The following is a 16,461-nucleotide window of genomic DNA, read 5'->3' on the forward strand; positions in this document are numbered from 1 at the left end:
TTTTTTTTTTTGTATGTGGAATTGTCGACCCGTCACAGTATTAAAACAACAAACTCGGGGGTGTTTCTTTCATTTTAACTTCCTGAGTCTAGAATTGTCCTGGAAGCACAAATTTAATGGAAGCTTTGCAGGCAGCTGTTAACATGCCATGATTTTCAGTCAAATAGACACAATGCTACTCTGGAAAATGACATCAGTTAACTTCATGCGAAAAGACTGTGCAAATTCATTGGTTTGATCTAATCAAGTACACATTACAACCTTAACTCTAAATTTTGTTTCGTTCCATGATGCTGATGAGTCTGCCTGATGTTTTCAAAGAAAGGGAATCAAATTGGACTTCACAGTGAATCAGTACAAACAAAGCCATTCTGACAAAACATAATGTGTTCATAAGTTTGATGTTATAAACAACTCCACATTTTTGTACTGTGAATCATCTGAATTTCTGTACCAACTGTTCCAGCTTCCTCATTGATTTGTTCTACACTCTCTCTCACTCTCCAGACAACAAATCAACAAATGGAACTCTATGGTAAACAACCAGCGAGTTTTGTACATGTCGTGAAACAGTAACATAGAACAATTGTGAACATGTTGTTTGTTGCATGTGTAATAAAACACCATTCGTTTCCCATACATTTCAAGTAGTGCAGTGACATTTTCACATTATACCCCAAGCCTTATGTCAAACCATCTGAATACGATGCAGCATAGCTGGTCTGTAGTGCTAACTTACAACTGAACACCATAGTGTTAGATCTATTTAGGTCAGAATATAGATGTTTTCCCTTTTTTTCTGGGAATATAATTCAGATGTATTTTGATGTTATTCGTTAAGATGAATAAAGCTGAGTCGACCAAATTCAAACTTCTCTCCCTGCGTGTGTGTTGTTTGTCTTCTGAAACATTAGTTAACCACACTGTCTAGCTGTATCGAGGTTATCATTTTGAGAGTGCATTGGAGTGTAGAAGCGTATTGATTTTGCGTCCTATCTGACTGGTGGTGTTAAATATATCTACTTCTGGGAATAAATAACAACACATAAAGACTCGGTGAACAAAAGCAACCACAGAAAAGACTGCACATGTAAAACAGTATGAATCCTGGTTTCCTGAGCTCCAGATCCCTATTACAGTATCTGTAATTGGGGTAATGTCAAAGACATGACATTTTGGTCTCATTAAAACATACAGGGGGTTATTCTTAAGGTGCTCTTCTCAGTATATATACATTTATACACACTACACACACACACACACACACATGTCTAAGTTCATATATATATGTGTGTGTGTGTGTGTGTGTATGTGTGCGTGTGCGTGAGAGACAGTGGATACACCTACAGAGAGAAAGTCTAACAAGGACCAACCGACATCCAAGGACTACTGAGATTGCGAAATCTCTTGGAAGAGCTGAGAGACATTCACGGGCCCTTAGGAAGTGTTGAAGTGATTCTGGGACAAGGTAACAGTGTGAAGTCTCACAGATAGTAAAAAAGTAACAAGTGGGTTACACTCATCCTGCTGTCCCTCTGCAGCAAAGATTTCATTTAGAAGGAAGAGGAACACCTAAAGAAAGAGTGTGTTTAATTTAACCTTGCATAGAGAAGACAGCTTTGCAGCAAAAATATAAAATCATTTTATTTATCCGTCTACTTCAAAACATTCTTTTTAAGATACTCCTTTTGTACACATAAATAAAAGGAGGAGTTCAGTCGGCAGATTTAGAAGCACTTCTTGCCATCCATTGTCAGGCTAAGAGAATGAAGTTAGTTACGATCATTTGAAATCGAAAGCGAACCGTCAATCGATCGTAAAACTATGTCTGCGATTTGTTTCCTCTAAAGACGCGTGTTGCGACATGTGCCTCAATGCGAATTAGCGGAGGAGTGACCTCAGGGTAACGTAATGTCTGCTTGCTTTGGCAACAAGTTGCTAAGGAAAATTCGAAAGAGGAAGGACAGATGACAGATATCTTTCGCCTTCCAAACACAAAAAAGTTGCAACGTTATTTGTTTCTATAAGGAAATGAAATTATGCAGCGAATCAAACAGAGGGAATCCGACCGAGACAAAGTAGGGAAAATGTGGCAGCACGCGCACAGACCCGCGGGCTTGTCATTCACAAAGAAAAGAACATTTTTCGGAAAGTAACGCACAACGTGAATTGAATAGTAGAGCATAAAAAGAAAGTCTGAAGCTATGAGATATAAAAAAGATATAATAAATAAAAGTTTTGGTTTTTTATAATGATAAATGGTATCACAAGTGTGTCCTATTAAAGGTGCAATGCAACAGAAGCAATCAAAGAGCCTCTTTAATACATTCCTTACAAAAAAATAGTTTTCAATAAAAACGTATTATTGGCTTATTAGTAGCCACTAATAGAGTAGCAGAAACACATGAGATTCAATGTGACCGGGGAGAGAAGGGGAGGTAGGCGTTTGCGTGCGCTTGATGCAATTGGATAAAAGTAGGTCAAGCCGGTCTAGTCACGTGACGTGCCGCACAGTTCCCACCGCCCACTTGCAGAGAGTCCGTACAAGGTTAACATAGTAACAACACAAATATTACACTTGACAACAACACTTCCTCAACTGTCGTCCTCACCCAGCTCACGCAAAGGGAAGGGTTCTGCAATTATATTGTACTTTATTAGCTATCATACCACTGATTATAAATCATACTGGTTAAAAATATCACAAAGTTTCGCAAAGTTTCTCGGACGTTCAGAACAGCATTTCACTCAGTGAAATCCCACCCAACTCATCACAAACTATTCATGTCGCGAGCATTTCTTCATATTTATATTTTGTGACTTTCGGCTATTTTCGATACACTCTTGGTGATGTTTGCCCACCCTGATTTAATTAGGAACGAGATTCGATTATTCTTCCGCGTATCTCTGCCAATGGTTTTCAGCATAGAGCATGGTATCTACTCTGAGGTTAGACTCTGTCTAGTGTCTCAGTCAAACTACATGCACAACGTGTTCGAAATGAGAATTTGACTGAGAAATTTGCTTTGTCTGTGATATTTCATCGCTACTGCATCTCTAGTCCGTCCGTGCAGAGGACTTGAAAGTGAAGGAGCCAAAGTAGAAGGAGCCCTATGCCCAGCCCCTCAGTTTGACGTCAATGTCTCCAGTTCTCACACATGGAATTGATAATCATTTCAACCCCGCGAGCGCACGCACTACAGTGAGGTCGCTGTTGCGGGTGACACGGAGGACAGCGTAGCACTGTGTTTTTTATTTTGACTTTGTCGTTTTATCGTGTCACACAGTGTACTTTCGTTATTTGCACGGGATACGCCTCAGTGTTTCAGTGATCCGGTGAATATGTCGAGACCTCTCCCGATGAATCCAACTTTTCTACCTCCTCCAACTCAGGGAGTACTTAAATCGCTCTTGGAGAATCCTGTGAAACTACCACTTCATCATGAAGGTAAATACAATCTTTAGAGGCTCTTAAACTTTTAATCTGCAAAACGTCTGACACTTTTAAAATGTGCGTTTCTCCTGAATAACGCCGGTGCAAGCCTGTCAGTTTTTTTCCTTTGCTCACAGGTTGTAGAGTCGACATGAAATATATATATATAAAAAAGAAATATTTCGATGATGTTATTTGTCGGAAGACTAAATAATCACACGGTTACTATGGTTTACTCAAGCGAATCTTTTCTATTGGACTCTGTTGGTTGTCGCTGTACAGGAAACTTGCGGCTTGCGTTACACTTGTACCGTTACCATAAGCGTGCAGGCAAAGCCGAGCTTACTTTTACTACGCCACAAGATCGATCTCTCTATATGCTTCTATCGCTGCCGACCCATAGGACGTCACGTACTCAAATAAAGCACATTATTACAGTAAAACGGCAAATATGAGGACTGACTCCATTTGTGCAACCCTATCTTTATACAGATACTGTTCACGGTATTTTCATGTCAGAGAGAGATGAGGCGGCGGGGGACTTTGTAGTTTAGAAAACAAATAAAATACTATATGTAAACACAATGTTAAAAGTAATGGAGGATGCGAATCTAGGGTCTAAAACTGAACCGAGTCAGCAATAAGAGAAGACATTTAAAACACTGTTTAGCTGAAAGCACTCGTCAAGATCAGTTAATCCCTTCCAGTCTATGTACTGCTATGAAGGGATGCTTACTGCTTCGACTTATATTAGTTCTGAATGCCCCTCAATCTCATTCAGGATTCGGGAAGGAGAGAGAGAAGGAGAAAAAGTTGGAGGAGGATGGCAGCACACCCCAGTCGGCATTCCTGGGGCCAACTCTGTGGGACAAGACTCTTCCGTACGATGGGGACAATTTCCAGTTGGAGTACATGGACCTTGAGGAGTTTCTGTCGGAGAACGGCATCCCGTCCAGCCCGTCCCAGCATGAGACAAACCATCAGCACCAGCAGGCTGGACTCCAGCAGGCTCCTCTGTCTGTCATGGACCTCAGCAACAGGGCCACAACCTCCCTTCACACCAGCATGGTCCCCCAGAACTGTGTCCACAGCCCCAGCAGACCAGGTAACGTTTACAGGCCCAAAACGAGATGGTAATGAGACCTCACGTCTGTAAGTCTGGGTCAGCTTTTGGCAGCAGACCCCTGTAGAGCAGCTTCAGTCTAAATCTCAACATCAGGGCATTGGAAGCAGAGTTCAATGCTCTTCAAACCATTTAAAGTGTCAGCAAGCTAGATTTAGTGCCACTGTATTTGAGCGGATGATCAAAGGTTAATGTTATGTTTGTATCTACACAAAATGTTTGTGTGTGTATCTGTGTGTGTGTGTGTGTGTGTGTGTGTGTGTGTGTGTGTGTGTCAAGTAAAGATCATGGCTTGATAAGGTCAAATGCTGAATTGGAGGCCGACAAAATTGGATGATCACATGCAAAAGTGGATGAAAACATCAAAGATCCAGTCTTATTACTCTCAGTACTGTAAATAATCATAATTATAATTACATCTGAAACAAACTAACAAACAAACAGAGGAGAATCCACAGAGGTAGGCGGTGATGTCTCAAGCCACTGGAAATAATCAAACCCTTCTGGGCATTTGGGCAAAGAAAAAAAGAAAAAAAAAAAAGAAAGAAAGAAAAAAAAGGGGGTAGTCACGTTTCAGCGAACGAGCACAGCATCCCTCACATTGTATGAGGCGTGCGTGTATCCGAGCGGAAACGTGGAGACGGCGCTACCAACTCCACGCCAGTTGTGGAGGGAAAACATCGATACCGCAAGACGTCTAAGATATCCAGGAAAGGTGGAAATGTTGCCAGTGATATCAGTTTTTTTGTTGTTGTTGTTGTTTTTTTTTTAAAAACACATCTGTAGATGTGATGTGTCTTCTCTAGCTAATAATGAGTGAGGAGCTGCCATCTGTAGCCAACTCAGCGATCCTAGTAATTAGTTCTCGATACTATCGGAAGGATTAGGGTAATGAAAGGAATGAGACAAGCTTGTTTATCAGACAGACTTGAGCTTTGTTCTGAAATATGCTCTCCCATCCTCCTCCAACCAGCTGGTGACAGCTGGTCTAACATGAGCCAGACTAAGAACGGAGTGGACGATTTTTGCTTTTCTTTCTTTTTTTACCAGCCATGGGCATTTTGAAGTTCGCACCTAAATCACACGCGTTGTGTACGCTGTCATCATTTATTTATTACTGATTTGATTTGATTCTACTTTTCTCATCATATTACTTTTCATTGTCACACTTTACCTTATTACAGGAGACAGTTCCTTCAACGGGGCTTCTGTGTGAATTGCGTGGTGTATAATTAATTAAGAGGAGAGCCCCAGAATGATTTCTTTTCTTATGAAGAAGAGCACAGAATCTTTTCCACCTCTAAGGTGATTTAAAAAAAAATGCCAAGTATTAAGTGAAATCTGTGTTGTAAACAAAAATTCCACACTGCAGACACTCACTGGAAGGGAATGCGTATTTAGAAGAAGCAGCTGCTGACATATGACGTTTTCATTATTGGCCTCGTTCATTTTTTCCTACATTTACTGTCACTGTTAATGGAGGCGACTTGACAAATCAGTAGAAATCAATCTCCCTCTTAAACAGTGTGAGTGGGTGTGTCTACAGTGTTAAAAAACACAGTCATGACTAGTGTGCCCTCTGGTGGAATAAAGATGTCACTTCACCTTTCTCCCTTAAACAATTACAACAACAACAATAACAACAAAAATTCTTTTCTTTTGACAGTACTACCTTCATCACGGAACACACCCAGCCCAATTGATCCAGAGACCATCCAAGTTCCGGTAGGGTATGAACCAGACCCTGCAGACTTAGTTCTGTCCAGTGTACCGGGTCAGGAGGTGTTCGACCCCCGCAAGCGCAAATTCTCAGAAGAGGAGTTAAAACCACAGCCTATGATTAAGAAGGCTCGCAAAGTCTTTGTCCCCGATGAAATGAAGGTAACTTGGTGCAAGTTTTTTAGTGTTGTGTGTGAGTGTGTGTGTGTGTGTGTGTGTGTGTGTGTGTGTGAGTGTGGGTGTGCGTGTGCGTGTGCTGAGAGAGAGAGAGTGCGTGTTTGTGTTGGGCAAATGTTCATTCTGTTCTCACGAAACCCCAGCGTCAGTGTGCGTGTCCATAAGAGGCTTATGTCCTGCTGTCCATTCATCCATCCAGCAAGCAGTCCATGTGATCCACCTCTTCCTGGTATATCTGCACTTCTGTTGCCTTCGGGATTAAGGGATTTGCCATTTTAATTTGTTCAAATAAAAGTGGAGCCATGCTCGGCTTCGCAGAGTAATAGATTGCTCAAAGCTGATTCATAGCCACGAAAGTGGTTGTGGGAGAGGAACAGGCAAAGCCATAACACTCTCTTCACCAGCCTAAAACACGAAAATGATTTCATTAGTTTATCACTGAATTACAAATAAAAAAAAGCATCTTTATTCATTTTTCCGATTGCTCAAAAAGGAAGAAATAATTATGAAATAAACTGATGCGCTATTAATCACGGATTACAGACAGAAAAATATGTTGATTTGAAAGTCTCCCGTCGTGAGTTGTGAGTGAATATGCTCACAGTACAGTCAAAACATTAGCATTGTAAACAAAGCTGACGGCGAGCCACCTTTTCTGTAGCGGAGAAGGGCGGCAAGCTCGCGGAGACGCAGAGCGGACAAAGAATTCCCTCTTCCCTGAGAGCTGAAAAATGGCCCAGAGTGGTCCATCTTTGGTCCTGTTCTCCAAACACTGGTCACAAGCGAAGAGTGGATGACTGTTCAAACCTGGCTCTTAGCCGTCTCTTGGACTTTTGTGACTGCTCAGTTAGCGATGAGGTCGCCAGGCCTTTGTAGTGTGGCTCTGGATAACATCTGTACCATGCCTACAAGACTGGCTCCATCATTAATATTCCCCTGTGATCCAGTCACTTATAGAAATGATACTGAACTACGAAGCCTGGCTTCATATAACTTGGCTTGTTCCTTTTTCTCTTTCTCCCCTTTTTTTCTTTTCTGTTTACTTGCATAATTTGAGCAGGATGAAAAGTACTGGGCACGGCGCAGAAAGAACAACATGGCGGCCAAAAGGTCAAGAGACGCACGGCGGCTAAAAGAGAATCAGATCGCCATTCGGGCCAGCTTCCTGGAGAAAGAGAACTCCGCCCTCCGACAGGAAGTGGCCGACCTGAGGAAAGAATTGGGGCGCTGCAAGAATGTTCTAGCGAAATATGAGGCTCACTGAGAAGGGGCTGCTGCAAAGACACCTTCTCAGGTCTTTAAGGGGTCCCTGTACATCTCTGAGAAAAAAAAAAAAAAAATTGAAGGACATTTTGTCTTGGGGTTAGATCCATCACCTGTTTTTCTTGGCACTTTAGAGGACAGAGAAGATAGTTGTCTACGTATATATATAAATATATATATATATATATAAATATATAAATATTCCGTATTTCTTCCTTTGTAAAATCATTTTTATTAGCTTATTATTATTGTTGTTGTTGTTGTTGTTGTTGTTGTTATTTCTCACTTTATCAGCGTTTATTAATGTTACCTGGACAGCGAATCTTTTTTTTGTTGTTCTGTTTTGTACATAAGGACAGTACTTGTAGCATTTTGTCCCTCCCTCCTGCCTCTCCTGCTCTTTTTTTTTTTTTTTAAATCCATCTCCTTTACCTGGTTTTGACCACCTTACCTGCTGCTGTGTATTTGTAACTGTGTATAGTTTGGTCGCAGATTATCCGTTATTTGACTGGGAACTCATCAGGCCTGGGTCCTGCAGTAATCAGAGATCAAGTTATGTATGATTAGCATATTCACATGCAGACGAACGGAGCCCTAAAATGAGCATCTGAAAGGTTTTTTTTTTGTCAGGGCCTCTGGTAGAATACACTCTTTTCAGATAGAAAGGAATATTTTAATTAGATTAAGACAATCAAATCTGCAGATGTTTTCTAACTTCAGAGCAGTCCTCATCAATCTGAAAACAAGATAAAAGGCACAAAAATACATCAAAATCAACCTTGAACAGTCAAATTGGACTCTGTTGTATGTCTTTGATGTTCTAAGAGGAAAGCATAAAAAAAAAACATGCAGAGACATGATTATGGTTAAGTTACATTCCAGACATTACGATGAAAAACGAATTCTGGCTGGTGATCCTACTTATTTATCATTTCGACAATGCGTCATGATGCAGATCTGTCGCTGTATCACTGTGTATGTAAGAATGGACACTGAATAAACTAAATTCATAGTCATCCAGACGCAGCTAAGAAGAGAGACAAAAAAAACCAAAACCTTAGAGATGTTGATATGTGCTTCTCTGTTTATACTGACGAGAGTCCGTGACAGGCTGCATGATATATCGTCAAAGATTAGCTTTGAGTAAATGAACTCCACGTTGCTTTGTTTTCTTTTAGCATTGTTGCTGAAGCTATGACAATTTGTCTCTCTCTCTCTCTCTCTCTTTTTTTTTTTTATCTGACCGGTTGGATGTATGTCAATACTTATATCTGAGTGGGAGACTTGGCTTGCTCTCTTTTCAATTTACATTGAGGATTTGACTCAAACTCATGTTGTGGGGGTCTAGTTTAACCGCTTAGACCTGTCCTGTGCAGAATAAATGCGTGTGAGTTTTTCCCTGTAAAGTTTTGCCGATGGAAGAAGTCACGTTCTTCCTTTAGCTGAGGATCAACTCCGAACCGTCTGCATTCGTTCACTCTTACAGATAAAGAGAAACAAGCCTGTGAACATACAGCTTGAATATCACTATACCGTGTTTTGGTCTTTGAAAACGGATTTCTCTGACGACTGTTCATCAAAGATTGCTCTTAGATTTGAGAGGCAAAAACCCCTTCATAAGACTGAGCGATAACATGCTGCTCAGAGTCCATGCGGTCTGTTCAGCTGGGGTCCAGTTCCTATCTGCTTCAATGTATCTTCAAGTTGTTCAGTTTTGAATGAATCTGCCAATTTCACATTATTATTATATTATTATTATTATTATTATTATTACTACATTGTTGCTGTAGTGTCTGTGTAACAGTTGGCATGATTTTTTTTTTTTTTTCAAAACTGCGAATATTTCGGCACTTGCTTTTTCCAAAGTACGTTTTGCGGTGTAGAAAGGTAGAACATCGATGTAGAAAAAAAAAAAAACAGAATTAAACAAAACGACATGTTTGCCTTTTTGGAATACAGTGAGATGAATGTGTGTATCAGAGGTGCACTGTGTGTAGTTCTTTTCTCAATCACTCTCTGATGCTTAACTACAGACCAAATAAATACAGAAAGCTTATATTGTTATATGGAAGTTTTAATGTTTATACTGAGCTGTTTTTGTTTTTTTTGTACAGTATGTTTTCCTATGGACTTCTGAAAATATATTTTAAAAAGTTGAATAATCAGATAAATGCTATCCGGCGTACTGTTTAAGTTCGCCAGAGTTTATTACACGGGCATTATTATAGCGTAATGACATTATTCCCAGAATGGGTTTATCGTTTTTAAACAAACAAGAAAACAAACAACGTGACAGAAAGGTTTGGCAGCATTGTCTATGTCCACTGAACTGTATTCTGTCTCAGCTCATTGACAGTTATCCGACCAGGGTTCTTCTTTCTTTACAAACAGTTTCTTTTCATTTTAAAGTCATTAAACAATTGATAAAACACTCTTTATCCCTGGTAGGAACCTCTGTTCCTTTACAATGTGGTTTAGGAATGTGGTTTAGAAAATCATGTATTTGCCAAAAGAAAGAATGTAACATTGTGTTTTACCTGGAGAGTGTCACAATTGATTTTAACAATAGCACTTATTATTTGCATTAAATTTGCATGTTTTAAATTTGAATTGTTTTATTTCTTTGGGTCATTTGTTTGCTTTTGTAAAGACAGTATGTTGTCCAATGTGTGAATTTTTAACTGACCTCTTTAAGATTGTTTCTTTGCTCACAACCAAATAAAAAAAACAAAAACAAACAAACGAAAAAACACGTGTTTTCTTTGTGCTTTTGCGTTTTAAGAAAAGGAGAGCAGTTTATATCAGGGAAACGGTGAACTAATTCATGCGACGGTTCGTTGCTTGGCGCGTCGTTGAACGTGCAACACCGCGGTCTGCTTCTCTGCTGCGGGACTCATTCTCTCGTGGTAAAGCTATAAAAATCATGACATGACCTTCTACAGATCAGACGTTTCAGACTACTGCTGTCCCTTTCTGATGCGAAAGCTCCCATAGCAGCTCTAGCGCTCAGAACATTGCTGCTTCAGGGACAATGCCATGGGAGTGACTCATTGCTTTTCATGTCCATTGCATTCAATGTCTAAGTAGTACATATCATCTCTCATTGGACAGTTGACCGCTCAGTTTGACTGGTCATTGTCTTGCACAATTTGCCACTGACTGCCTGGCCAGTTTGACCGGACAGTTTTATTAGACATACTAACTCATGATGAGAACTCAGAGTTTAAATATACTTGGTGTGCTCCCAGTCATATTTAAAATCGTACATAAAAAAAATATAGTTTTGGGACTAAATTGTCCCATTTCAGCATAGTTTAAATGCACTCTTACTTATACCTGGAGGATTCACTTCATATACCCACTTTAGAGCATCTGTATGTTTAGTATACCTATGGCCAGACCTGTCGCATAGGTGGTATAGGCGAATGCTAGGGACACTGTCCATCCATAGGGGCGCCCCAAATGAGGGAAGAAGAAAAAAATTCAAAATGTTTTTGAATTTTTACTAATACTATTTTCTCTATGTCATGACAAGTTGACAACTTAGATTGCAGGGTGCCGCAAAGCCCCTCGCTCTAGAATCTTTTATGACAACATTTTAACTCTCATCATTGATACAGTCCTTGAACTGCAGCTGTAATGAATAAGTAGCCTGTCTTGTCCGTGTTGTCGGTCTAGACCTTGCTGTAAAGAATACTGATACCAGTTATTTTTTATTAGTCTTTGACATGTACACTTTAAATTTGCATGAGACACTCAGCTGAAAATGTCACAGCGTTCTTTTATTTTGTAGAGAATAGTCATATCCTTTTTATCAGATCACCTGACAAAGCCCACTGGAGTTTTTTTTTTTGGCAATCTGCTCAACGTAGCTTTAAAATGTCAGACACACCTCCAAAAGATGAATAATAATGAGGAAATAAGTATTATTACTTTCACAAGCCTGATGAATATGGTGGATCAGGCAATACAAACATGCCAGCAACCAAATGGTAGCGGACGCTACTGAATCACTGCAGGCAGGCACCTGAACTGTTAAACAAGGCACCTGAACTGTTAAACAAGGCACCTGAACTTTTAAACAAGGCACCTGAACCTTTAAACAAGGCACCTGAACCTTTAAACAAGGCACCTGAACTTTTAAACAAGGCACCTGAACTGTTCAACAAGGCACCTGAACTGTTAAACAAGGCACCTGAACTTTTAAACAAGGCACCTGAACTGTTCAACAAGGCATCTGAACTTTTAAACAAGGCACCTGAACTGTTCAACAAGGCACCTGAACTGTTAAACAAGGCACCTGAACTTTTAAACAAGGCACCTGAACTGTTAAACAAAGAAATGAACACGCAGAGAAAAGAGATTTGGACAGGAACTCAGTGATTTCAGGGACAGAGTCCGAAATGAAAAGAGAACTGGCTGAGATTACTGGGGAGAATAATAAGCATATTAGTTATTAAGTAATAACTAAGTAATAATTTTGGATCTGAAAACCACCACTGCTGTGAGGGAGGAAACCTAGAAAGGCAGAGTGGATAGTGAACAGTGCAACATTGAGGTTCGGAACACATTTGTCCAAAGAATCAAACCTAAGGAGTTGGTCAGGGTAAATGCACAGAGTGGGAAGAATCAGCGTGGTGACATTACTTTAGAATGGCTGGGGTTCTGGAATATTTGGAAGGCAACTCAGTGCCCAAATTTGTTGAATCAAACCTTAAGGAGTTGTTCAGGGTAAATGCACAGAGTGGGAAGAATCAGTGTGGTGACATTACTTTAGAATGGCCGGGGTTCTGGAATATTCGGAAGGCAACTCAATGCCCAAATTTGTTGACAGCGTTTTCAGAGGCAATTTCCAGGCTATCAGTGATGCTGATCTAAAAAAAAAAAAAAAAATGAAATGAGAAAATGAGAAACTATTTCCAAACTTGTGGGGATGTTACACAACTCAGATCTTTAAGAGTACAACTTCACAAACATGTCCAAAAAAAAAAAGATGCAGAAAATTGGAAGAAACATGTCTGCTTGTAAAATAAAAAAACAGGCTTTGACCAGATCTATGAGGTACTGTATTTCAGAACCAGAAAGCAACCAGCAGAGTCCTGATAGAGAGAGAGAGAGAGAGCTATGCCATCCCAAACTCCATTTCCAGGAAAATGAGAGAGCTTTCAGGGCTTCCAGCCAACAGCTAAAGTTGACATCTGAATGATTCAGGAAAGTAGCAAGTTTCACTCTTATTCCTTTATCTGACTACGAACGAAGAGCAAATGCTGCAAAGTGGTCAGAGTATGGTTAACTAGCTTGTTATTTTTACATAATCATTCATTTTTCGCCGAATCCATTTTTGATTGAATTTCGCTGAGGGGAATTGCATAGCATCATGCAAGGTTTTTTTTTCCCCCTTGTGGGGAGCTTTCAGGAGCGCTTTTACATATTGTAAGACTCTATACTGGAGAAGTACAGAATATCTCACAAAAGTCAAACACCGGAGTTAATTAGTTCTTTCCTGTGACGCCCCCCGCCCCCCCATCATGCCCCCCCCCCAATCCTCAGCCCTCTCTTTTCCGGAACGTTCTCTCAGTTTTACAAACTGTTTAAAACAGTTATGGAATTCTTCTCGTTTCTTCCGTTTTATTTTGAGTTTCCATGCTCTTTAGATCTTGCTGTAGATCTTTTTTTTTTTTCTTTTTATAATTTTCCCGTTCGCCAACGAAAGTCCTACTGACATGGATTCTTCACTGAGAGAATCTCCAGACAAGTCTAACTTTATATTGCATGGACCTGATGTAAAATGGCTGACACACCAGCTAAAAAGCAAAGGGCTTGTCACCATCAGAGAAGTTGAAGTTTATCTTCCAACACATTGTTGAATGTTCATAATCCATGAGACACACAATTGATATTAGCCCCCCAAGACTGCATGAACATGACTGGTCAATTGGCCTAGCACCACTAACAAGTCAAAATCTTTTTTTTTTTTTTTTTTTTAATTTGGTGCATTTCACTGTTGACTGCAGTTGTGTTTGTTTTTCCACTTTTGGTTTCTCTGCTGCGTCAAAGCAAGGGGGATTATCCGCTGGGCATTTGACTACACTCCACCACTAGGGAGCATTCTTTCCCTTAAAATTAAGCACCCCTTACCCTTTTCAAATCTTTGCTCCTCCGTCCGCCACTTGGAGAGCCACAACCCTACACGTTCCCCGGTCTTTGCCCAGCGTGTGCATGTGCAAACAGTCTTACTCAGCTGATGACCGACTGACTGAGATTCATAAGGTGCTTGTGCTTGATAATGATCAAAATGAGAGGCCCGTATGGTCTCCTGGACCAGAACTGACTGACAGTTATGAAAACTCTCTCTCTGTCTCCCTCTCCCTCTCCTCTCTCATTCTTGCTCTTGATCTCGTTCTCATTCTCTCTCTTTCTCTCTCTCTCTCTCTCCTTCTTTCCATTATCATATTGTTGAAATAGTTCACATCATTTGTGTTTAGATCCCTTGGTCTTGCTCATGAGAAAGAGAATGTATTGTGATTGAGAATCTGATGTTCTATAAAGGTCTTCAGACACCAGTGCAAGTGGTTTAGACAATTATCAATACTAAATGAATATAAGACAACCGTGAAGTGAGATGTCAACAAGAACTGTATCAGAGACTGTCAACTGAAAAATTTCAGAATTTCCCAGGGCATCTGGAAAAACTCAGTCCTGCCTTTTATTTGAATGTGATCTTTCTAAAACCTCGAATCTTGTTGAGCTCCAGGCATTGAGGACCACTTAAGCTGTCTCTGGCATGTGCTCAAACCAAAAACCACAGAGTCAGTTCATTTCACTTGTCAGCTCAGCTCTAGAACTAAAGAGGGTAATTAATTAGTGAAATTGTGTGGAGTAGCACATGCTTGGAGCTAATACCTGTGAACCCAATGGCCGTCAAGGACTGGACTATGACAACTGACATGACAATGGAATTTTTTTAAAGATGTGAAAGTTCTTAGATGTCATATGCTGAGAACTAATTATTTTGATGCGTAAATATATGGATCTTTTTAACATCTGTTAACTTTTTCAGTCAAGACAAAAAGGTCACTTTCACCTTATTTTCCTCTGTCATAGAAGCTTCTGGAATCTCATCCATCACTGAAGAACTCAAGCTACAAATTTGTCCGCGTACAGAATATTTTTTTAAATAGAATTTCATGTAAAGACCGTTAAAATGTAACGTATATGCCGCTGTCTCTGAGTAAATGCAGTTAATTTTTTTTTTCTCTTTTATTTCTTTAAATAGAATTCATTTTCCGCGGCCGGCTGGGTGGTTCGTGATGAGCGTGTAGCATGTTTCTGCGCTGTAATTTTGCGTGTTCAAAGCGGGCATCCTGTGTGTTTATCTGTGTGCAGGGCGACTGGGTGGGGTTAGGACAAGCTCTTCCCGGAGACGTCAAAAATGCCTTCCCGTGGGGATTTGGATGGCATTTACCAAATAGAGTGGCGGTTACATAAAGCCATTTGTAAATGTGGAGGAACAGATTGGGATCTGTTTTAATCCGACCAGTTGCCTTTCCGCCTGCAACCCCACTGCAGTGGGGGGAAAAAAAAGAAAGAGAGAAAGAGAGAAAGAAAGAAAGACAGAGTTCCTCTTTCATCTGCTCCGTCTCTCTTGTGTCACCGCGTCATTCTCTTCCTCTCTTCTTACAATCACTTACTAAACCGTCATTCATGCATTCATTCAGAAATAAATAGACAAACAAACAAACAGCAGCAACAACGACAACGAGAAGCAAGCATACACATAAAGTTATGCATATTGTGTTTCGTCTACAGTGTGTTTTGTTGAAATGCTTTTATATTTAAGTTTTGTAATAAATTAATAAAAATGTTGCTCTGAATAGCGCTGTGTTTCCCCACTAATTTCCATGTGTTTTTTGAACCCTCATAAAGAAGAAGAAGAAGAAGAAGAAGAAGAAGAACAACAACAACAACAAAACAAACAATAAAAAAGAGACTGAATGCTGAAATTGATTGTACAATCTGTTGTTTTAGAGGTTTTTTAAAAACCTCCTTTTTTATTTCTCTGAGTTACATTCAAAGAGCCTGGGTTGTCAGATTATCTTGATTTCGTGCAAACTGAAAAGCAATAACAAAGTACCAAATGTTTTCAGTTATTTACAATTAATAACTTGGCCAATCACCATAGACGCAACCAGAGCCAAACTGATGTATTTTAATAGTTACTGCAGAGTTTCCAACTGCACATAAATGTTTTCATGACTAATTTCTTTTAATGCCCTGTGAAGAGCTTATGAAGGATAACTTATAGTGACCCACAGTATGACTCTGTGAAAGCGTTCTGCCTTGAATGACATGTTTTTGTCTTTGTTCTGGAGTAAAATCAAAACCTTTCTGACATTTCCATCCATAGTTAACCCTCAACATAAATCTAAAATAAAAAGAAATCTAATACTCCGCATTACATTAAAATGTACAATGATTTATGCATAGTGTATAATACTCTTGCGTTAACTGTGTGTTTAATGATATAAAGATTTAAATAACGAATGAGGTGAAATCCCATCCCCTTTTTGCTAATGCTTCCTTTCACAGAACCACTGCTGAGTCTCTTTCTGATCAGTGTTAGCAGTTGATTGGCTACCGCCACTGCTCCAGTAGCCAATCAGCTGACCTTTCTTATCTGAGTTTAGGTCTAAGAGACTTCCCAGCTCAGAAGCTTTAAAGTCAGAGGAACATACAGTCATTTATG

General features: G+C 39.9%; 1 protein-coding gene across 3 annotated transcripts; it reads left to right on the forward strand.

Annotated features, from left to right (window-relative positions):
• Positions 1 to 3,210: 3,210 nt before the first annotated feature.
• hlfb (HLF transcription factor, PAR bZIP family member b) lies at positions 3,211 to 7,874 on the forward strand. 3 transcript variants are annotated; one of them, XM_030773654.1, is made up of 5 exons: positions 3,211 to 3,448; positions 4,215 to 4,543; position 4,695; positions 6,223 to 6,437; positions 7,513 to 7,874. In XM_030773654.1, exons 1-5 carry the CDS (start codon positions 3,343 to 3,345, stop codon positions 7,714 to 7,716), a joined length of 855 nt encoding a protein of 284 aa, XP_030629514.1. In that variant the 5' UTR covers positions 3,211 to 3,342; the 3' UTR covers positions 7,717 to 7,874. The 3 variants fall into 3 exon arrangements, with proteins under 3 accessions (XP_030629514.1, XP_030629511.1, XP_030629512.1); XM_030773651.1 differs by lacking the exon at position 4,695 and having other exon boundaries at positions 4,215 to 4,538; positions 7,510 to 7,874; XM_030773652.1 differs by lacking the exon at position 4,695 and having other exon boundaries at positions 4,215 to 4,538.
• Positions 7,875 to 16,461: the final 8,587 nt, after the last annotated feature.

The sequence above is a fragment of the Chanos chanos genome, chromosome 5, assembly GCF_902362185.1.
Source record: "Chanos chanos chromosome 5, fChaCha1.1, whole genome shotgun sequence".
In the NCBI taxonomy this organism is placed as follows: Eukaryota; Metazoa; Chordata; class Actinopteri; order Gonorynchiformes; family Chanidae; genus Chanos; species Chanos chanos.

What these genes read in the sequence shown, in the direction of transcription:
- hlfb (XM_030773654.1), top strand. Translation starts at nt 3,343, where the DNA reads ATGTCGAGACCTCTCCCGATGAATCCAACTTTTCTACCTCCTCCAACT. An exon ending in ACTACCACTTCATCATGAAG is followed by an intron (nt 3,449 to 4,214) that starts GTAAATACAATC and finishes AATCTCATTCAG; the next exon opens with GATTCGGGAAGGAGAGAGAG. An exon ending in TTGTCCCCGATGAAATGAAG is followed by an intron (nt 6,438 to 7,512) that starts GTAACTTGGTGC and finishes TAATTTGAGCAG; the next exon opens with GATGAAAAGTACTGGGCACG.